The sequence below is a fragment of the Lichenostomus cassidix genome, chromosome 1Aa, assembly GCF_008360975.1.
Source record: "Lichenostomus cassidix isolate B80296 chromosome 1Aa, HeHo_3.0, whole genome shotgun sequence".
NCBI lineage: Eukaryota > Metazoa > Chordata > Aves > Passeriformes > Meliphagidae > Lichenostomus > Lichenostomus cassidix.
Genome location: NC_139480.1, coordinates 38,606,378 through 38,629,802, shown reverse-complemented (window position 1 = coordinate 38,629,802; position 23,425 = coordinate 38,606,378). Strand labels below are relative to the sequence as shown.

The 23,425-nt window shown below is 35.3% G+C and overlaps 1 protein-coding gene across 14 annotated transcripts in view; it reads left to right on the top strand.

Annotated features, from left to right (window-relative positions):
* PPFIA2 (PPFI scaffold protein A2) overlaps positions 1-23,425 on the top strand; it is a 289,083-nt gene that overhangs the window by 175,152 nt on the left and 90,506 nt on the right. For 11 of the 14 annotated variants that reach the window (XM_085045788.1, XM_085045781.1, XM_085045773.1 and 8 more), the window contains 3 exons: positions 1,150-1,251; positions 11,308-11,472; positions 20,615-20,689. In XM_085045788.1, coding sequence (XP_084901914.1) covers positions 1,150-1,251; positions 11,308-11,472; positions 20,615-20,689 — 342 coding nt within the window. The remainder of the gene's footprint in view (positions 1-1,149; positions 1,252-11,307; positions 11,473-20,614; positions 20,690-23,425) is intronic. The other 3 variants (XM_085045796.1, XM_085045841.1, XM_085045881.1) reach the window with 1 other exon arrangement.

Genomic DNA, 23,425 nt, shown 5'->3' with positions numbered 1-23,425 from the left:
CTGGCTGATGAGATAAACCACCTGGACATGTTTTTTCCTTGAACTGCTTTCTCTTGGAGTGCAGTCTAACTGCCTGCTTGTGGGCTGGTGGGCTCTTAAGTACTGACTGTTTTGGTCAAACTAAAATTAATATTTAAAAATATGGATATATCTTTCTTAAATGGCAATGCTGCTCAAAACTTTTTTTTTCTTTTTTTGAAACATGATCAAAAATCTTAAAAGTTTTTTATCCTCTACCTTACTGTTTTTGTGAGACATGTAGCATCTTTTTGCTAGAATGGCAAAATTAACTATTATAGTTTAGTGTATATCATGACTGTCAAAAATATACACCTATGGAGCGAAACCTTTTCCTTACTGAAATTAGTGACATCTCTATGACTGCCCTTTGTAGAGACAAAAATTAATGTGTATTGTTGAAGAGTTACAGCAATGGTAAATGCAAGACATTTTAATAGAAATTTTGACAATTAAAAGATCTTTTTCAGAATACCTTTTAGTTGCATGCATAGAACTTAACATCAGGAGCAAAGTAAAATCCAATTTCATTTTATGTTGTTAATTCATAGGAAACACATTCCAACAGAACAAAAAATATTGTTCTGAGTCATCACAGCCTTTCACTATAATGTCCAAATACATTTTAATAGTTAAGTTCAATATCAAGTATTTTTTTCTCAACACATGTATTATTTATGTTAATCTGATATTAGATAGATTTTGATTAGTGAATACCTTAACTTTTTTTTCTCATGTGCCATATTGCAAAGGCTACCCTACAGAGTGGCAAGGATACTCCTAAGAAAGTATGTTGAGTTGGACCTCCTTCTGTGTGAAGTGTGTTGTCTCTGCTGCTATGAAATTGGTTGGTTCTGTTCTTCTGGTGTGGTTCTGATAGTTTATGTATGGGAAATTTTGCCATCATTTTGAATCTTCTTTTGTTTCTGAACTTGAATCAGTTTTCACTTTTTATTAGCCATGTCTAGATTTTAAATTATTTTGGTAGATGCTGAAGATTAAATACGCTATTTTAGTTTGTGTTGATGATTTCTAAATATTATTTAAATCCTCCAACTCTAGGATGCATATGGATTTCATTATCCTAGTGCTTATATCTTGAGTAACTTCATATATAATTTTATTCTACAGGAATTTGCTGCACTGACAAAAGAATTAAATGCATGCAGGGAACAACTGCTTGAAAAAGAGGAAGAGATTTCAGAACTAAAAGCTGAAAGAAACAACACAAGAGTAAGTATACAGCAGATCTTTTCTGGATATCATGTATGTGTAAATTCACATATATATCTAGATCTTCATTTGTATAACTATGAAGACAAAATTCCAGCATTTTCTTGCGTACAGGTAGTTCTAAGTAGCAGGACATATCTACTGTACTACAGTCCTGACGGAAATTAGTGTAATAGCCAGCTATATTACAAACATAACAGATTTAGAATGTAACATGGTAAGGTCATTCAGTCTAAATGTTTTCTAAAGCAAGGGACTTAGTCAGCCTTCCAAGCCTGAGAAGCCTGCACATTTCCTCATCTCTTATCAAGGCAAAAGGCAAGGTTACAACAGAGCCAGTTTTCCCTTGTGCCTTGGATTTGATCTGAATAAGGATGTGATATAGGCTGCCACACACACTACAGGCAGTCTGTTGTTCAGTCAACATGCAGCCTAGTGACCCTTGAAGTAAATGTCATTTGCCATACAGCTGAGTGGGGACAAGATTCTGTCCTGAAATTTATCATGTTCTACTTCAACCAGAAGATGTTATTCTGTCTGGGAACAAGAGTATATGTGACAGCATCTTCTGAAAATTCTCAAATTATGTAAAGAATTGATTTCAGAATAAAAAAATTTGCACATAAAAGTGTCTAGGCAAAGGCAGAATTGATCAAGAAACACAAGAGGTAGCAGAGGAGACTTTATGGTGTTTGTGGAAAGGTGTGAGAAAAGAGATGGAGTAGTCCAAGATCAGGCAGAAGTCAGGCTGGTAATGAACATACAAAATAGATCTCAGAGGCTGAACACAAAGGATGATTTCTCATATTCATATTTCATTCTTCTGTGATCTGTGTAACTTTTCTTGTTTTCCTCCTCTTAATAAACTAATAGCACTTTGGATACTCAGATAACATCTCTTTGTCAGCTAATGTGCTTTTAGAAGGGACTCTAACAATATATATGCCAAAAGAGCAGAGAGAGGGTCTTTCTCCCTGCTTTCTTCTTTCCATCTATAGCACCAGGCTGCCATAGAGTTCAGAAATTCAATGGAGGACAGATGAAACAGTTGTCTACAAAGAGGCAAAGCTGACCCATCTACCTCTACACTTTCCTGGATGTTCAGGAGATGATCACATTTAGCACAAAATTCTTAGATGTGATGGGTTTTGGAAATCTTATGGGAGGCATAGGTGAGACCTACTTTTTCTTCCAAGACTGTCACACATTCTGAGCCGTTCAAAATTATTCTCACCAAAAAATATAATTAATTAATTAATTAATTAATTTGGAGAAACACATAGGAATTGCACTGCATTTTCCAGGTTTAGCAAATCATGTCAGCTGAAGAAAAGTCTGAAGACTTTCTATAGCTGCTTAAATTATCAGTAACTCCTACTCGTGTATTATTTTAGTATTTAATAAAAAATGCTTTACCCATTTCACTACAAAGTCCACTGAATGCCAGCTTTAGTGTGTTAAAACTGCAGTGCACCAATACCTAGTGTGGGTCTGATATAAGCAGTGCAGACTAGCAAAAATTACAAGACAGCCAAGTAGCCAAAGATAGTCACTTGCCAAAGAGCTGTGAGAGAAAAGGGAGATGACTCAACTGCAACTCATCTCCTAAGTCAGACTGATCTCTGTCACAGGCAGTTTCTTTGCAGAGCAAGAAGCTTAAAGTCATCCATTCTTATGTTTCTTGTGCTACGTAAAAGAAAAATCGGTAAGAGGTTTTCCAGGAGAACTAATATCAACAAATGGGAGTTATAGTGTGATAATCCTTGCAAGTCCTTGCAGTTAAAATTAGTAAATGCTAACAGTGTGTTTTCAAAATGAGGATAAAGCTAGGTATTGGAGATCAAAATGTTTAGGCTATGAAAAAATATAGGGAATGCATGACGCATAGTTACAGCAAACAAGGGGAAGATAGAGTCCAAGTATTAATGGAGAAGGTGAGAGAAAAAATTCAGAGACATCCCTTGCTCTGACCCCTAGCATTTTCATTAATAAGTTATCACCCCATCATGTCATGTATATGTTCTCGTCAGGCTTTAAGCTACCATATACTACAATATATCCTAGAGCTGGCTGTAATAGTAATGCTGTCTTCTATGGGACATCTGCTTTTATAGAGAAAGACAAGCATTTTAGATGCAAAGCAGTTGTTTTCAACACACAATTTTGATGATGTGCTAGTGATGAGATTTCTAGCAGCATTCATGGTGAAGGCATTGCCTATAAAGAGGCACTTTTCCAAACTGATATTTATGCTGTTATAATGCAAAACAACATTAATGTTTTGTAAGAAATAAAATTGCTACAGTTTTTTTTCTGTCAATTTAGCAAGGATTCTAATAAAATAATAATATTTGGAGGACTGCTGATACACTTTCACAGAGAGAAAATTAAATGTCTTTTCTCATATATAAAGTTAGTCCTACTAATGCATATTTCATCCATCCCTCTAATGTTCACACTTCAGCCAGCCCTAGCTTGGCTATGTTAATGAGGCTCACCTGATCCCCCCAGAACACACTCATGCATGACCATACATAGTGGAACTACTCACAGCAGCCACTGTGTCCCAAGTAGCACTTCCTACTGCTTTTCAATTAAGAGGCTCAATTCCAAATTGCCACTTCTGAATTTTTTAATCCAACCTTTTATGTCCCTTGGGTGACAGCAAAAATATATTGTTTGAAGTGCCTTGTGTTTCAAACTGAATATCAGCAGAAAGGAATGAAAGTGGCAATTCTGTCCTGTCCTGAGTACACACCAGCCTTCTAGGTCGCCTTTACATTTTCATTTATGCCTAACTGGCTGTATTTTCTTTGCTCTAGACCCACACCTATATATTTCTCTATTTCCTGGCAACAGCTTCACACAGTTTTTGCTAAACACGTAAATAAACAAAACCGACAACAGACATCCTGATTACCCACTGTATGCCAAGCTGCAGTAGTAGACCCTGATGGTAACATATATTAGAGAGAGACCATGATGGAATTACATTTTCTGGGACCCCTACAATTCAGATCTCAGCCAATATACCACAAATTAAGCCTTACCCCAATATTTAATCAAGCTCCTAGTCAATCCTTCTAGCAACATTCTTAAGCATTTGCTGTTGATTGTGTATTTTTACTGCCTATGATAAGCTTCTTCTGACATTACAATAAAATACTTTCATGTTAAGTATGTAGCTGGCAACTTTATCAATACACAAGTCAATATAGAAAGTGTGGGAGCACTGATTGTGTCACATTGCTGACAGGAGGACAGACAGGTTCTCTCTGGAAGAGCATTGTATGGGATCTGGAAAACATATATTAAAATATCTTAATAGAAACTCAACAGTTATTTCTCTAAATATTCTCTAGATAGAATGATCATCTATAGCATGTGGAAAGTGCATTTTTCTGAAGCTGGAAGTCAGTGGGATCTAGCATATTATTTAATGGAAATTATAAAATAGCAATATTTTGGCTGTTTAAATTAAAATGAACATTTTTTTGTCTCAATCTTTATTCTTTAAAAGTAGAATAAAATGCATAGCATTAACTTATTAGATCAGAATATTATTATGAGGAAATGTAGGGGGTTGGTTTGGCAGCTGAAAAAAAATCTGTTACAATATTGATTTGGATTAATCTGATTGGGGATTTTTCACTACAACAACAAAAAATAACTGGACACATACATATGCTTTTTGAATACAGCATAAATTTTTTACTCAAATTGGTCTGAAATATTTTAGATTTAACAGTTTAGAAACAAAAAAATTAAACCTGTGTTCACGAATGAAACAGCAGTAACAAAGACAGTGTCATCATCTCTCTTTTGCTTCATACCTTAGGAGATGAAGCATTTCTTAAAGTGAACAAGGATGACATATTATATTATATAAAATATTATTCATATTTTATTATCTCAATTCCTTATTGAATGGTTTATTAAACATCTTGAATTATGCACTGCAGTCTCATAATACCTATAGATCAGAACTTAACTCTACATGTTATGATTCAAATTCCTTTCTACTGTGTTGGGAAACTAAGAATATGTTTTAGAACTATGGTTTTACCTACTTCAGCTCATTTTCTCATAGGTGCTTTTAATTACATCAGTTTCATAGGTGCTGAAAATGAATCAGGCACTCTTTCGTTTTTAAACATGATGAGTTCTTACAGTCTATAAACATTCTACACATGAAAATAAGTATGTCTCCTAAAGTTCTGCAAAATGGCAAAACACAATTTCCCTAATATAAATAACAGTATATATCATTGCCTCAATATTATTAACTATCTTCTAGATTCCTGTCTCTCTTCTCAATAAAAACTTCTGTCACAGAAGTAAATGCAATATATAGTTATTCAATACCTGTGTTTTCAGTTATATCTGTGTAGTCTAATAATAGCTATTATATTTCTATTCATTATTCTTATAAAACCCCTTTTCTTCCTATTACTTTGTACCATTATCATGGTACAAAGTACATTTTTATGTACTTTGTCATCATTACATTTTCTTTCATACCTTTGTTTCACGTATGTGTGATTTCTTTAAGGTTTTAGGTTGCTTACATTTTGGTTTCTGTTCAGAAGGAGAGACATGGGACATACTGCAGTAGTTAGGCTGTAACTTTGATTTTTCAGAAAAACACTTTCACTGTGAATTTACCAATGTAGCTCTTGGAGGTCACACCAGCTGACCACAGGTGAAAAGTGATTTCCATCACTGTGGAACAATGCTGAAGAAAATCACTGATTTTGTGACTGATTTTAGAGATAGTCTTCAATCCCATGTGTGCTTATTTTACTTGTCTTCTCTGCTTACACCAGAGATGCAAATTCACTGATCAATGTGAATTCTAAACATAGACTGAAAGAAAATTCAATTTTTCCTGTGCTGGTGAGAAATTCTGAGCTGGACTTCAGAAGTGAATTGTCTTCTTAGTGGTTTACCCCATTCCTCTAAGGAATTCCTTAAGCTAAGTCTGTCTCATTTTAGTAAAAGCCTTTTCTTTTATGCTTTTTCCCTGTATTTCATTAATTGTGACTCTCCTTTTCTCTCCATTACCATCTGCTAATTCTTTAATTTCTCCTTTTATTATCCTGCTGTGAACTTTTTCTTACAAACAAGTTTGTTGAAAATAATGAAAGATTAAATATTTTATATTTATTAAAACCCAAGTTCTGTAATAGTGCAAACTGTACTGAGTCACACTAATTTCAACTTATTGAGCCCTCATTCCTAAAAATTAATTTTTTAACTTCTTACATTTTCCATATGTAAATCAGTGTCCATGCAGTAATGATGGTAGGGTGTAGTATAGCAGAGTAAGTGATAATCTACACTGATGTAGTTTATACCATTAAATCTAACCATGCATTTTCATTTCACAAAAATCAATCACTTCCATGGGTGCTTTGTGAGTGATTTGAGAAATACAGGACGCTGTGTATACTCTAAAAATTTTCTGTTTTCTTATTCATTTAGTTCTAATTAACACTTTAAAAATGCTTCATTCATTTAAAAAATATGCACTAGAGCACTTTTCAGTCTTCAAATTTTTGTATACCTTTTAAATGCTTATAAAAGTCCATAGCTCCAGAAACAATCTTATTTACATAAGACACAATTATCAGCATGGCACCTTGAGCATCCTGGAATTCACCCAGCATAAGAGTAAAACTCACTTGTCAGATTATTTCATAATTCATTGTCAAGCTTATGCTTTCCAGTAGGAAAAACATAGCAATGATGCGTGGGTGACTCTGTCCTACCTGCTGCTGTTGATCTTCGTCTTCTTTTCTCTGCGAGCTGCCTGTCCCTCTGAGTGCTTGACAAGTGTAACAGCTTGACACAGTGTGAGGGAGCAGAAAATGCTCAGCAGCCCATGATCATTATTAATGCCAGAGTCTAATTGCAACTTACTGAAATCCCTAATGCTGTTTCTTAACAATTCTTTTGTAGTTTAAATGAGCTACCAGTATTGTTACCATGTTATTTCAACGTGAAATCTTGTTGGTGTTCCCACAGCTATTTGGAATATTAATTCTTGAATTACATATGGGGAGGAAAGTCCTCAGCATGCCCACAAGTTACTTTGATTTTCTTCACTTGTTAAATTTAAACATTGGTTGAACACACCATCATCTTCAATGTCAATTTTTTATGCTTGTATGTTCCTTCCCCCATTATTGTAGCCTTGAGACACTTCATAATTCTGTCAGTACTTTTGCTTTTCCCAGGAAAGCAGGGAGGACCTATTACCCCGTTTTCTAATATTGCAATAGGGGAAAAGTTGAATAAAATGGCAGTTATCATTACATGTCCAAGCTAGTGCAACAAAACTGGTGAAGACTGAAGCACAAGTCTTACGAGAAGCAGCTGAGGGAGCTGGGAGTGTTTATCCTGGAGAAAATGAGGCTCAGGGGTGACCTTATCACTCTCAACAACTGCCGGAAAGGAGGTTGTAGCCATGTGGGGGGTTGGCTCCTTCTCACAGGTGACAAATGATAGGACAGGAGAAAATGGCCTCAAGTTACACCAGGGGAATTTTAGGTTGGGTATTAGAGAAAATTTCTTCACCAAGAAGGTTATCAAGCCCTGGAACAGGCTGCCCAGGGAAATAGTGGGCACCAGGGAAATGGTGGAGTCATTCCCCACCAGGGAAATAGTGGAGTCAACATCCCTAGAGGTATTTAAAAGATATGCAGATGTGGCATTTGGGCACTTAGTTTAGTGGACAGCTTGGCAGTGCTGGGTTAATGTTTGGATTGATGACCTGAGAGGTCTTTTCCAGCATAAACAATTCTATTATTCTGTGATTCTAACAGAATAATACAATTCTGATTCTTTCATCAGAGCAGGGGGCAAGGATTTGCTATCAGGCGCTCAGTCACAGTTAGATGTCCTACCCCTTGGGTTTTTTTCCTTTTTGGCAGAACTGGGAGTAACGTTGCACTAAGAGACCAGGTTAATAGTATTCCCTGCTCAGCAGGCTTTTCTGTAAGCAGTGCGCACAGAATTTGTGAAGAAATAGAGATGATTTTTGTTGAAAAGCAAAAATAAAAAATTTATAGGAACTAGGCACCTGTGTTAGCATGCCTTCTTGAGCATTCCTAGAGCTATTGGTAAGGAAAATTCCAGTGTTCAGAGGTAGTTTCCAGAAGAATGAATGATGTAAACAGAGTAGTTGAGTAAATAAGAGCAGAAAGAAAAATTTTGAAGTGTTCACAAGCCCTGTTTTAGTTCTCCATGGGTCTTTTGACATTGAGCTGGGGCATCTGTCTTTATACAGAAAATAGGAAACACAGCATTTTGTGCTTGATTTATTTAACAACTATGAAATGTGTGTGGAGACACTGGGATATGGTTTTTTCTCCTCTGAAATGGTAGTTCTAAGCTAAAAGTAAACTTAGGTTGTATGTGTATTAAATGGGTGATTGTCATTGGTTTAGTACTATATATTATGCATGTGTCTAACACGGCAGTAACATAACCTAATGTTAAATGTTATCTGCAGCTCTGCAAGAGGCTAGGGTGCTGTGCCACTCATCTCAAGTAACAAACTCCTCCACAATCACCCCATTACAAATTCTGAGTTCCCACCACTCTGCTCTCTTCTTACATTTCAAAACCTTGTTTAACTTGGTTTTTGTCTCTTTCTCACTCTCTTCAATCACCATTCTGCCTTTGCTTAGCACGTTTCTTGTCTTCTGTCCATGATGACTTCACATTTCCTGTTGGGATTGTCTGCCTGCACCAGTTCACATTCATCCATCCCTAACGTGGATGTATGTTAGGGGTTTTTCATGTGTTCCTTACTTATCTTTTTGCTATAGGTTATATGTAATTACTTCTCTCATTAAAGTTTTTCTGTGTCATGATTTCCATGTCACCATCACTTTTCTTCTATCCTAAACCAGATTTTCTCATTTTCTCTTCTAACTAAAACTTGCATACAGGCTCTCTGATCATCACTGCATTTGTCTGGGAGATAAGTCATTTAGGGAAGTAGGACACCAAATATGATAAATGTGCTCAGAGTTAGGATGAAAAAAAGGCTGCCAAGTTTTTGTTACTCTGGACTGGTTTAGTGAGTGTCAGTTTGAGAGTTAGACAACGACAGACCTATGGAAAGAATGGCCATGCTAAAAACTTCACTGTGGATCAATGTTTTCCTTTTTTCCCAATTTCTTCAGAAATCTGCAGCCTTTTGGCTGGATTTAGACTGATCCAGTTGTGGCTATGATGCGTTGAAAAGTTTCTGCATAAAGAGAACAGATCAGGATGATCCAGGCTCTAATAGAATCAGCCCAGACATGGAATGACTGTGGAGAAATCTAAGTGCACAGCATGGATTAGAGTCAGACTCTGGCTACCCCGGGGCTAAGGAGTGGGGCAGAGTCAGGCTGCACAGAGAAGGAAGTGTTACTTTCCTCCAGCTGTCTCCCAGATAAACTAGGTGGCTTAGGAAAACCATGAAGATACAAGAATTTAGACCAAAATTCAGCAATTCAGTTCTATTCATGATAGCAATTAACTATTTATTTAAGTACTACTATGAAGATAAATACTCTGTAAATATTTGAAAAATATTCTGGTATCATTTAAGTTCAAACTTCCCACAGCCCCATACGGAATTCTTGATGGCTCTGTCATTGAGATTTCTTCAGATTTGTGCAGTACTTTGGACTGCCTCAAATTATTAAAAATCCATCTATATCAGCTGTCAGTGCTCCAGGGATGAAAAACCTTGTGAATTCTTGTTCATTTGCTTTCTGTAAATACAGGCCACCACTTGGATTCAGACCCCTGCTTTCTTGAACTGCAGGGAGTTGTGACAACTCTTGTTTTAACATTGTTCACATATGCATTCACTACATTTTATGAAGAATATAGTTATTGTAACATAATAACCAGGTGCAAATCCAGACATGAGAACCATGTTTGAAGCAAAGATGACACCAAACTCTAATAATTCCTGACTTAATATCAGCATACTACTAATTTAATACAATTGCCCACTGCTTCTGCTCTTCTATGTGTATTAATTAATGTCAGAATAAAAACCATTATGTGACTGACAATAACTGTGGATTACAGAGAAGTATATGTATTTACTAATAGTAGCTGTTTTAAGAACCACATCAAAGGAGAAATAAACAATTATCCATGTACCTTTCATATTTCCAGCTCAATGACTTAGATATGATTCTTTGTTTTAATTACAATACATTTAACATGCATTCTGATTCATGAGTTTAGCTACCCTGATTTAACCTTACAGCTAACCAAGTCTCTTTAATGTTCAGTCAGTAAGAACAGCAATGGTAGCCCTATGCAAGTATAGACAAATAAGGAATTTTCTATACAATGTTAACATACAATTTTAATTTTTCCTTTAACCTCAGAGTAATAATGAAAACTAATTATAATATGTTTTTACAATATGTTATTTACAGGCTGTTTTACAGATATTTATGGACTTCTGTGATTTACATCATATTTGTAATACAACAGAGACAATGAACACTTTAAAGCATGCACTAGTGATGAGCACCATTAGCTGTGGCATTTCTAATGAGCAGTCTTAAAAATTTAGTAAAATATACTGTTCATTTTTACATATTTTGTTAAGTTGTTTCCAAAGTAAATTGCAAATATGTTACAATTAGTCTGAATTAATTGTAAACTTGTTTGATATTTTTGCATGATTCTTTAGACCGTCTTTGGTTTTTATTCGGTTGTCAATGCTCATCCATTATTATCACAAATAATTATGTAAATATGTAATTAATTTAGTTCAATAGTGACCCTATTCTTAGTGATTTGCTGTTCTTGCCTTTCAAATCAGAGTTTTAAGTGAAATCAGGAATAGATTTTCTATTTCTCCATTTATTTAATCTGATACAGAAACATGAATTATTGCTAATAGTTCCAGCAATCTCTCCTACGATGAGGTTTCCAAGAAAATTGCAGTTTGGTATCATGCACTTAGTTAGAATTTCTGTGGCATTTAGGTGGAGAGAAATTAATCACTTTTAATTTCAAATCCAATAGCTGTTACTGGAGCATCTGGAGTGCCTTGTCTCAAGACACGAAAGGTCCCTGAGGATGACGGTGGTGAAACGGCAAGCACAGTCTCCCTCAGGGGTTTCCAGTGAAGTTGAGGTCCTCAAAGCTCTGAAATCCCTGTTTGAGCACCACAAGGCTTTGGATGAAAAGGTACAGTATGGGAAAAAATCTTACTAAATACGCTTTTTAACTTTTTTAATTGTCCTTTATGATGCAGCAGAGCAACAGTATTGTTTCTTGACTCCTTGGATTAAATCCTGTCCTCACAGAGCGTTTACAGGTATCCAGAGAAATCCATTAAGAATGTGTGGCCAATAGCTGTAATGCACTTGAGGTCATTTCAGCTATCTTTTGTAGACAGTAGAAATGACTTTTCAAAATAAGCAAATCTCACCCCTACCAGACATGCTTCTCCTATTTAGCACTAAATAAAGATGACCCCATGGAATTTATTTGGTGTAAAATGTGCATTTAAGTTATGGCCATGAAAATGTAATTATATCTCAAATTATAGAAACAGAGAGGCAGAACGAGGTGTTCCTAACTACATAAAGGAACTTGGCTCCTAGATACTTTTAGGAGGAAAACCTCCTAAATTTCAGAGATCTTTTTAGCCTTTACTACATAAGGGCAATGTTCCCTTTACAAGTAGCATAACCTAAAATAAGCAGTACGTCTTTTGTTATCAGAGGTAATGAAGGGCCTGCAGAATCAAGGTAAAAAACAGTAATAAATGCATCAAGTCATGCTAATTAATAGGATCTTTCCACTAGGTTCCTCATGTATCCTGTGCTGGAAAGACTATTTTGTGTGATTGAAACTTTGTACAAATATGAATTATCACCTTGAGTATTGTTTATATTAATACAGACATCTCACTCATGTCTAGAAAAAATGTGCTCAGGAAGAGATGTATCTGAATTAGCAAGTGCCTCAAAACTATACATGCAGGGAGCACGTGAGAAATATGGCTCATGAGCATAGAAAATCATTTCTTATGGGGTCTGTTTTGATTGATTTGCTCATTGCTGCTGTTGAGTTGCTTCTCTGTTTGAGATTCTTGGCTACACAGTGATGACATGCAGCACAGCATCTGAAACCACTGACTGCACAGATGAGCTGTGCTGTATAGAACCAGTTTAGTGGTCTCACAGTAATAAATTTAACCTTTTTAAACTCAGAAATATACTCAGAGAGTTGACTATATTTAAGGAAATGATGTAGCTGTAGATATATAGTAATACAGATATCATTGGTAATGAAGGGATGAGACACTGTGGGTTATGAGTCATACTGGGTTAACTATGAAGTTCAAAGTTAAATAAATTTAAGGAATTTAGACCAAATCAAAACTTCTTATGTGTTTAGATATATCTTTTGGGTTATATGTTCTACTCAGATATCATGAAAGCATCTTTAAATAAAATCTAGGAAAGGAAATATAATGACTTCTAGCCAGTGTAATAAGCTTTTGGATGCCATTAAGACTTTAAAAATCCTGTATTATTAAAAAGATCTGTTGAGGATTGATGGTCTTAGCTTTGATCTTTTATCCAGCACTTTAAACATTGATAAAACTAGGGTAGGGAGCTCTCCAGCTTTTATACTTTTTGACATTGTGTTGGAAATGTATGATAAATAGTAAGAACTAAACTTGAAACAGATTCTGATAATTAAACAGTTGTGTACCTCTTACACATTTTCTTTTGTGAATGTTTTACTGTTTTGGTACTATGCAGTTTATTTGACATCCCCTTTTGAAAACTATTGTACAGAATTAGATTGAAGCTACATGTAATATTTTGACTTATATTGTTGAACATTTTGACTAACGTTGCAAAGTCAATTCTTATTTTAAATGTAACAGGTTAAAATCAGTATTCAGCACTTTAAAAAATTTCGGAATGACACAGGTAGACATCTTATGCATCTAATGGATTCCTGTCCCAGTGGTAATGACAATTATCAGTGTAGAAAAGTCAACCATCTGTAATCATATTAACAGGAGATTTATTCCATTATAAAACAAGCTTTAAAATTGATTGGTCAAAATTATTTTTTCCTACATGCAATTTAGCTGTGCATGGAACCTTTTCTATTTTGATTCAATAAATCATACTTTTACCATAAAATACTATGAGATAAGTCAAATAAATAGTTTAATAAATAATTTTGAAAGAATTTGTTATAAACCCAGCACACATTATTTTCAAGTACAAATCCTCTATAAAAATGCCTGGTTTTATTACAGTCTCTCTGGAAGGATTGGATCAAAGACGTTGTATATATCACCCAGATACTTGATAATATAATGCTTTCACAAATTGTCAGCATTATGCTAATTTTTATTTAAAAATAATGAAAGTAAAAAAGACTGCATGCACCCAAATGTGCTAAAATATTTTTATGGCATGTGAGTCATATATTCTGCACGGTGACAGAAAATTATGTAAGTTAGATTTGTTTCATACTCTTCAGAAATAAGAAATCAATCCACGTATAAAAATGCATTGAAGCTTTTCAGGCACTGGTAGAACAATGTGGGTTGGACCTCCTTGGAGACATCTGGCCCAACCTCCTGCTTAAAGCAGGGCCAACTGTTTCAGGTTGCTTAGGGTCCTGTCTCATCAATTTCTGAATACTTCTAGGCAGAAAGCCTATTCTGGTGTTTCACCACCCTCACTGTAATTTTTTCCCATAATACCAATCTGGAGTTTCTGTTGTTGAGTGTTCCACCAGTTCCCTCTTGTCCTGTCACTCTACATCTGCAAGAAGAAGCTGGTTTTATTGCCTCCACATCTCCTGGTTAGCTGGTTGCAGACAGCAATAAGGTCTCCATGAACATTTCCTTCTTCACTTTGACCAGACCCAGCTCTCTCCACCTGTCTCACATGCTGTGTGCTCCAGCCCATGGCCAACTTGGTGGGCCTTCATTGAAATCTGCCAATATCTTTCTTCTACCAGGAAGCCCAAAACCAGATGCAGCCTCAAAAGTCTGGAGGGAAATAATTTTCTCCAACCCACTGACCAAACTCTGTGCTGTGCTTATTCACCACTCGGTCTTTTCTGCAAAATAGCTTTCTCTTCCCCAAGCCTGTCTCATTCCCTAGGGTTGTGCCTTTTGTGGCAATGGGATGCCACACGAACTGTGTGACTGATCACAAACCTCTGAACCTTGCAGTCCAGTCAGTTTTCTATGTGATGTGGAATCCATTTCACCAATTCATAGCTCACCATTTTCTCTAGGGATCAATGGAAGATCTTGCAGAAAACCTCAGTAAGGACAACATAAAAAACATTCACTGTTCTCTCATTGTGCAAGATAATGAGGTTGGCCAGATATCATTTGGTTTTGACAAAGCCATGCTGGCTCTCCCCAGTCACCATCTCACCCTTTATGTGCCTGAAAATGCTTCCTGGAAGATGAGCTCTACAACCTTCCCTTCACTGGCTAGCTTGTACTTTCCTGGGTCATCCCAGGATAACTTGTCTATTTCATGATGATAGACACAACATTTGTGAGTTTTCCACTCATCAGGAATCTCCCTGACTTCCACTACTTTCAAAGTTGAAAAAGGCCTTCCTGTGATGAACTAACCAAGTCTCTTGGCATCCTTGCATGGAGCCAATCTACTGCCTTTGACTTGTGTATGTCTTGTGTTCCTGTGTTGTGGGTAAAGCTTCACTCCCACAGACTCTGCTGCTGTGCTCAGGGGAGGCCTGCAGGCAGAACCTCCTAGCAAAACTGAGGCAAAAAAACATGATATAGGATAAACTGATGTCACAAACTAAACGGTGCCCCATCAGAAAATGCACACAAAGCTGAAGTAGGTTACTGGATAAAGAGTAATAAAAACTGTGAAAAGTGCACTGGAGCTGTATCATGAACCTTTGCAAATGAATAATGCAAACTTTTCTTTAATTTTTTTCTTCACAAAAAATGTTGACACTGAAACTATTAATGTAGTTGTTACATTTTTGGGAAAACATAACAAAATATTTTCATAAAAACTTTTGCCCTTTAAACTTACAAAAATATGAAGAAAATCTTAAAATTCTTCCTGATTGGAAATTTTCTTTCATGTTTTCACTTCCTACACTAAAATATCTTGAAGTGTTGTAACAAGCTCTGCCACAAAACTTGACTGATCATGAAAAGATTGCTACGTGCACAGTACAAGATCTATAAAGCCATCTTCATTACTATAACAAAAGGCAATGAAACATACTAACAGATTGGAAAATGAAAAATAAAACATAGCAAATTTTAGGCAGGCCTGCTTAAGTATAAGAAGAATCAGAATTGATAGCTTAACTTATTTCAAAGTCTGTTGGCTTTCTGTATTTTACATGAAGTCTGAGCTTTACCTTTTGTGTCACAGCAAATGAAATTGATACTGCATTGACCGTATTTATTATTTCTGTTATTTAGAACTTTAATTTGACAGAAGTGATACATATTTCCAAAATTTTTGTTATATATAATTATTCTAACATTTTTAGAAATACAAAAACAAAGCACATAGGCAGTTCTGTTACCAATTTTACATTTTCACCATGTTTGAAGTTAAAATCAGGGACTATTTTACCTAAGTGTAAGGTTAGGTTATATCTCACAAACAATGAGCATTGTTAAAAAAATGTGACATTTTAAACACTCGAACTTAGGAGTGATTGAGACTAGGACCAATGTGAAATTTGGACTTAACATTTCTTATAGCCTTTTCTATTGCGTAAGTCAGTTGAAATTCACAGCAGTATTCATGAAGTGGAAACCTCCCTTGAGTTTCCTTCTTAAGGCTACAGTTTTCAAACACTTCTCTTACTGCTGCTAAGTATCTGATATCTTTCTTTCTTCTGTTTTTTCTCCTGCAATGAAAAGTTACAGAACTAATGTAAGACAGCACTATGAAATATTTTATGATATTATATATGAATATACATGGAATAGTTTATAAAAGAGCGAATTAAGACATATTTCCTAGACATCATTAGAACTGGAAAAAAAATGGAATCTCATGTTAACTTCACGGTTGAAAGAGACATCAAGTATAGAATAGGTTGGGAGGTACATAGTCCTTATATGCAATTCAGCAAGAACAAAAGATAGAAAAATTATTATCTTATTTGTGCCATTTTATAGTTATAGTTGACTTCTAATATCTGTCTGAACGTTTATTGTTCTGCAGACATTTTTTCTATTTTGCTTTAAACTTTGGGTTCAACATTTAAAATGTGCATTTGGAAAGAAGAAACTGAAGCAACTTCTCCAAACCCAGGTTTTGGTCAGTATTGTAAGAAGTGCCCAGTTGATCTTCACAGTGGAAAGCAGCTACCAGATGTTACTGTTTTAGCTAAGAATCAAAAAAACGCTGGTTCTCTTAAGATTAATTAATGGCAGAAAAGTATGCTTAATATTATTGCAAATAAAATCAGCGTATTCATGTAATCATTGTCACTATCTTGTTATTCATTAGCAGGTAACTAGGAGAACTTTCATTCAATAGACTGTTCATGTAAAAAAGTTATTCAATTCTAGTGTGCAAGTGTTTTTCTAAAAGCTCTTTATGGGCTGGCAGATCTGAAGAGAATGAAGAAAGAATTTGACAGCAAGCAAAAAAGTGGGAAGCAGTTGCTAGGAGACAGAGAAAGATGGTTGATATTTTGCACTGACAGCAGTGCTAACATGACATTGACTGTGTTACATTTAAAGATAATATGGTTGCATTTTAAGGCCAGAATACCCAGTCATCTGGGCATATGTTGGATACACTCTTTAACATGGAGAGAGCAACTTTTTTTTCTGTGTCTGTGACACTACAATCATAAACTGGTTTTGGTTGGAAGAAACAATTGAAGATCACCTAGTTTGAACCCCCTGCTGGGTTCAGGAATACCATTCACTGGACCATGTTGCTCTAGACCCTATCCAAACTGGCCTTGAACACTTCCAGGTATAGGGCGTCCACAGCTTCTCTGGGCAACCTGCTCCAGTGTCTTACTACCCTCACAGTAAAGAATTTCTTCCTGATATCTAATCTAAATCTGTTCTCTTTCAGTTTAAATCCATTCCCCCTTGTCCTGTCACTACCTGCCCTTGTGAAATGTCCCACTCCAGCTCTCTTGTAATCCCCTTTAGGAACTGGAAAGTGCAGAGCCTTCTGTTCTTCGGGTATTTGTCCTTTCAAAATGCATATGATAACATTTCTGATAGATCAGTTGGCATCTGATAAGTCTTTGTGGAACCTTTTTTAGTAAAGCTCTATCATGTGCCCAAGAAAACAGAAATACACCGAAGAATCATATGAAGTTGAAGCAGTGTGTAACTTCTGATGTGATACACGTGATCTCACTTAGATAATTTTTGTGAACTATAGTTATTCACTTACTGTCACTTCCAGAAAATAGAAAACAATATAATATGCTAATCACAAATCGGCATTCATCATATGAAAAAAAAAAACATGCAACAAGTATTTTCAGATAAAAATAGTTTGCGTTTGTTCCAGTTCCTTTTTCTTTAATAAGTGAGTGACCAGGAGCAACGCCCTTTCCTGCATCTCTCAGAAATGAGGAATGTTTTGCTTGGGATTTTTTTTTTTTTTGCTGTAAACATAAATTTGAAGAGGGAATCCAATAAAAAATCCTTTGCAATACATTCGTGTATGACTGAGAAATAAATATAAAATGAGAAATAAAGTTACGGCTTCTGGGTTGTAAACCAGAGCAGATTTCTCCTTCAGATCAGAGTGCTGCTGTAACTATTTTTTTTTTCCTAATAGAATCAAAGATTTCCCTCAACTTGATCTTACTTATGCTTGTAAACAAAGAATTACTTGCAACATTTTCAATGTCTCTATGGCAAATGTGAATATGAATTTGTTGTTCCCTGGTCAACTGAAAGGAAAAAAGGTGTTTTCTGTGCCAAGGCAGAGTTGCTTTCAGTTCCTTTAGCAACTGTTAGATGCAGAGAACAAATAAGAGCCATCAGACTGCAATTTTTGTTAGGTCCTTATTAAAAAAGCAGTGTATTAGCTCTGTACATGGATGGAAGGCAAGGTAAGGCAGAAAAGGAAGGACAAAGGAAACAACTTCTGGCTGTTGCTCTGTGTTACACTGGTACTGTTCCATGTTGTCACTGATAATATGCCAAGAATGAAATGTATTTGAATATAATAGCTTGATAAAAAGAATAGGAATATTAATTTTCTACCTATTTCTGCTGAAGTGCCATGTAAAAATCATGTCTCCAGAGTTCTCTGTTGGGAGCGTTGTTTTCAAGCTCTAAAATAGCTTTATAAAACCCACCTAGCATGTGAAGTTTAAGGATTATTCTTCTGATTCCAGCTTTTTGTAGAGCTGTGACATTCTCTGTGGTTTGCAAATTCTAATGCCATTCAATTGAATGTCAGTGTTAGACATATTATATTTTTAAAATATGTTTTTCTTTATAAAACACTTGGACTCGAATACATGGAGGTTTTAGAAAACATTTCAAGTAAAGTTGCCAACTCATTGTATTTCATTTTGGCTTTTAGCAACTGCCTACTTGTGAATTTTCCCTCAATCTTGTCCCAAAGCAGCACTTATAGCCAAAAGGATTGAAGCCAGAAACATCATTGAAACATCATTGAAACATCACTGTAATTTTTCCGTGTTTTTTTTTAATGTCTAATCTGAGATTTTTATTAAGCAATTGTTGTCTACCAGCTCCCATTGTGGTTAGAGAGGCTGAAATCAGGCCTCTTGAAGACAGAACCCCTCACTGGTTGTTTTAATAATGCTGAAGTGTGTAAAGAGGAATAGAAAACTCAAAGTATGGCATAAGAAACTATATTTGCATTTTTTAGAAAGGCTGAATGGTTTTATTTTTAAGTGTTCATTTCCTGAATATGTATTTCATCTTTAGATTTAGTTAGTTTTAAGGTCAAGTGAGCATGATATGTTATAGTTCTGCTAAATAATTTTCATATTCTAAAGTCTAATCCATTATTGGGTTATAGTGACTCTGTTTGCAAAATCTCATTTCTATCAGTAGTAAAGGAAAATGAAGTATGTAAGGAAAGGTAGTATTTATTAGACTAAGAGCTATCACTGGAAAAAAAATATGAAAGCATTAGGACATATATAACTGTTCTAGGGATCTCCTGTATTTGTCAAGGACATGAAAACAATGAAAATGTGTAATGTTTCTTTGTACTTGAAAGACTGATTTTGTTTTGCTTTGTTTTCCAGCTACATCTCTTGGTCTAATAGAGTATGCTACCTTACCCTACAAACATTGCTAATAGCCTTAGACATCTGTGGATCAGCAGCTGGGACAGCGTTGCTGTGGTGTAGCTGGAACATGTAAAGAAATATACCAGGAGTGTTGACTGATTAGCCAGGTTATAAAGTCATTTATTGTGAGGTGCCTAGTGAAGTTCTATAGATTAGGAGAGTCACAGGGTCCCTTAACAGTCAGGAGAGAGAATCACCTACACACAGCACTGGAGGTCACTTCAGGTCTGATGGACTGAACTGGGAGACTGCAACTGCATTGCTGGCTTAGGTTACATGAGCTACATGAGCTGACAGTGAGCCAGAGCACTCAAATCAGCAGTGAATATATCTTCAGACACATTCAGTATTAAGTTAGCATCAGCTACTAATAATCAATATTTAGTGATAATTAAAATAGTAGTAATAATAATAATTGAGATCGTAACCATCCTTAGAACAGAACAAGTTATTTATGAAACTGCTGCAAGCACAGAGATATTTTCCGCTTAGGAGAGTATACATTGCTTATGACCTTGTGCAAAAGTGAAACACATGCATGATGATATAAAAAATCTCTACTATGTGCTCCTGAAGGCAATGCTGCAAGTTACTTTCCAATTAATTTATTGCATTCAGTTACTATAAACAGATTAGTTATCTTCCATGGAGTGAACTTAAAACATCTGCAAATGTTTTTTTTTTCTTTTCCTTTGTAAAAGATGTTTGTGAAAGTTCTATTTTTATGCCTAATGTGGTCTTAAAATATTTGCATTTGCTATGTATTCCCTAAAATTACAGGCAGACTGTGGAACAGCAGTGTGGCATTTGAAGTTTGACACCTATTTTAATGGGTTAAGTTTTCCTATAGTTAGGTTTAAATGTTTACTTCACAGTATGTCTCATGAAAGGGTGCAACACACATGCCTGCAAATGGAGTGGCAGGGCATACAGTAGAGCATATGGCAGATTATATAATCTTTAAAGACTAATAGAAATTACGTTACTGCACATATTTTGATTTTTCTTCTAGGTAAGGGAACGACTGAGGGTTTCTTTAGAAAGAGTCTCTGCACTGGAAGAAGAACTAGCTGCTGCTAACCAGGAGGTAACATAAAACACTTTCTCCCCTTTTGAGGTTAAATTTATCTAGTATTCTGTCCCATGTGTTCCTTGTCACTTTCCTTAAAACTCTCAGGAAAAAAACCCAACAAAACAAACAAACAAACAAAAAAAAAAAACAAAACAAAACACAAAATCAAAACAGAACCAAAGAAAAATTATATTCTGAGTAAGCTTCTCAGCGAGGTTTGTTTAAGGTGGTTGTAAGATTAATACAACCTTCTGTTTACTCATTCCCTTCTTCTCTTCCCTTGCGAGCAAGCCAAAATCCAAGAGCTAGTGACAGATTCCCAGATTTCTTATTGAACTTGAAAAAGTAGTGAATGAACAAATATGTCAGATACTATAAACAATTCAATAACTTGAATTTCCGTTTTACTATAAAATTAAGTAAAACACACACACTTATATATACTGATTATATAAATGTTTATATTGATGAAGGAAAGATTATGGATGACTGTGAAATGTAGGTTTGTCTCTTCTCTTTTAACTGTAGTGTATCATGGTGAACTGTGATGCCATGGAACTACTGTGAATTTGGACAAGAGGGTTTTTCCTGTTTGCAGACTGTTCTCTTTTGTTTGAAAGGCTGAACAGCAAAACATGGTTGTATTGAATAAACAACTGTACACTCCATACATAGAAAAGAATTTTGCACCCTTAAGAGGTGATTTTGAGGCCAGAAAGTATAAAAAATTGAGTTGACTGGTGACTTTACCATTCCACTCGTGTTCTGAATCTACCTGACGCGCTTTTAACACTGTTAAAAAATAAGTCAGATAAGCAAGTTGGATTAAAAGTATTTTGGGTTATGGCCATTTTCTGGTGTCATTTTATTCAGGTTTAAGACAGAAACTGAAAGAAGCAACAGACAAACTTAAAATGCTACCAAATAATTCTTGAAAAGTGGAATACCCATAATTCAGAATAATGTGTTACAATGTAAAGTAAAGACTTCTAAAGTATTTTTTTTGTTACTAAGTTAAACTGGAAAAGGTACTTTCTTAAAGTTACTTCTTAAAAATAGGATTTTCAATTAAATTATTAATACATTTATACAATTATTGTAAACTATAAACCTATTAATGTGATATTTTGATTCATCCTTTGCTCTCTGAAGTAACTGCACTTTATTTGTTCAAAAATAAGATTCTTCTTTCAGAAGGATCCAGAGAAGTTATGTTCAAATTATATAGTTACACTATGTTGTGTAATCTGTTATTTGCACTAGTGTTTATTAAATAGAAAGCAGTCCTTTTGGTCAGTCAAGCCAACTGAGATGCCTCTCACTCCTCCAATCCCTCCTGCTCATGATCCAATTAAATCCAAGTTCACTTCACTGGGCATAAGACCAGGTCTTTAGAGCATTGCCTTACTACTTGGAGTTTTAAAAATTTCATGAAACCTTTTTGACTGTAAGAAATAAACGCATGCCCAATGCAATTAAATTGAAATAGGACTTCCATAGCTTTTTTTGCCCCAAATCCTTAGTAATGTTGCACAAAGTTTATGTCTACATGACACTAAAGACATTCATAAAGACACTGAATCAGTCAAGCATAACATGACCATTAACACAATCTGAATATTGTTATTCCCATTTCCTTTGAGGGACTGTTAAAGCTGAAATTCAATTAAATAATAATGAAAAAAGGGTAAAATGGGAAGAGAAGTGGAAGAGAACAAGTAGATTATTTTCAAACAGTTCATACATTTGCACATGAGTTCAGATAATTAATGAGAGCACTGCCGTATATAAGTCTAGTTTTGTGCTAAATTCCACAGTGAGTACACAGGCAATAAAGCATCTTAAAAATTTATTGTACTATATATGAAAATAAATGGGCTAAGTTTCCAGGGGAATTGAATATATGGTTTTCAGTAATTTCTGTATTCCTCTCTCAGTGTCTGTTCTCCCAGGAGAATTAGTGTTTTCTTTCATATCCATTTTCTCATACTTATTCTAAGAGTGTACTATATTCAGGACTATATCTAAACATAAAATTATGACAGTAGGTTCCCTGATTTAACAAATTATGTTTAGGTATATGACAAGTATCCCATAAAAAGCAGTAGAAATGTATGTTAAGATATTACCTCTCCCCAAAAGTTTGTGTTTGTGGCTCTGACACAGCAACAGTGAGAAACTGCAGGCACTCGTGAGTACTTACTGGAAATACTCATATTAAAAAAAAACCAAAACTGGGAGAGAACAACTGTGGCTTTCCATCATTAGGTGGTAACTAAGCTCTCATTTAACATTTGTAGCATATTACACACATAAAAAGGGAGTGAAATCATCTGTAACTGGCTGATTTCAGCTCTAGTTGCTAACACAGTCTTACAAAGCACTTAATATTGGATAGGCAATAGTAACACACCTTGGTTTTGAACTCCAGAGCAATTGTGATGGACATTTGGACCTGTTGGGGGAACTTGGCTTATGTAGCTAATGTTTACATGTAGTTACACAAGGATAATAGAGAAGGGCTTGGATCTTATGAGCTTACACTTTATTAAAGCTTATATTTTATTAAAGAGTGGATTAAAAATTCTTTAAATATATGTTTCCCTAGGGGAAAAGGTTATTTGACTATATATTTTATTTTGCTGCAGCTGATTAGTGACTGTGGAAGGGGCCATTGTACACAGTAGCAAGCTGAATTGATGTTAGTGAATTTTTGTGCAGGCAGAAGCAAGATAATTGTCCACAGTAATA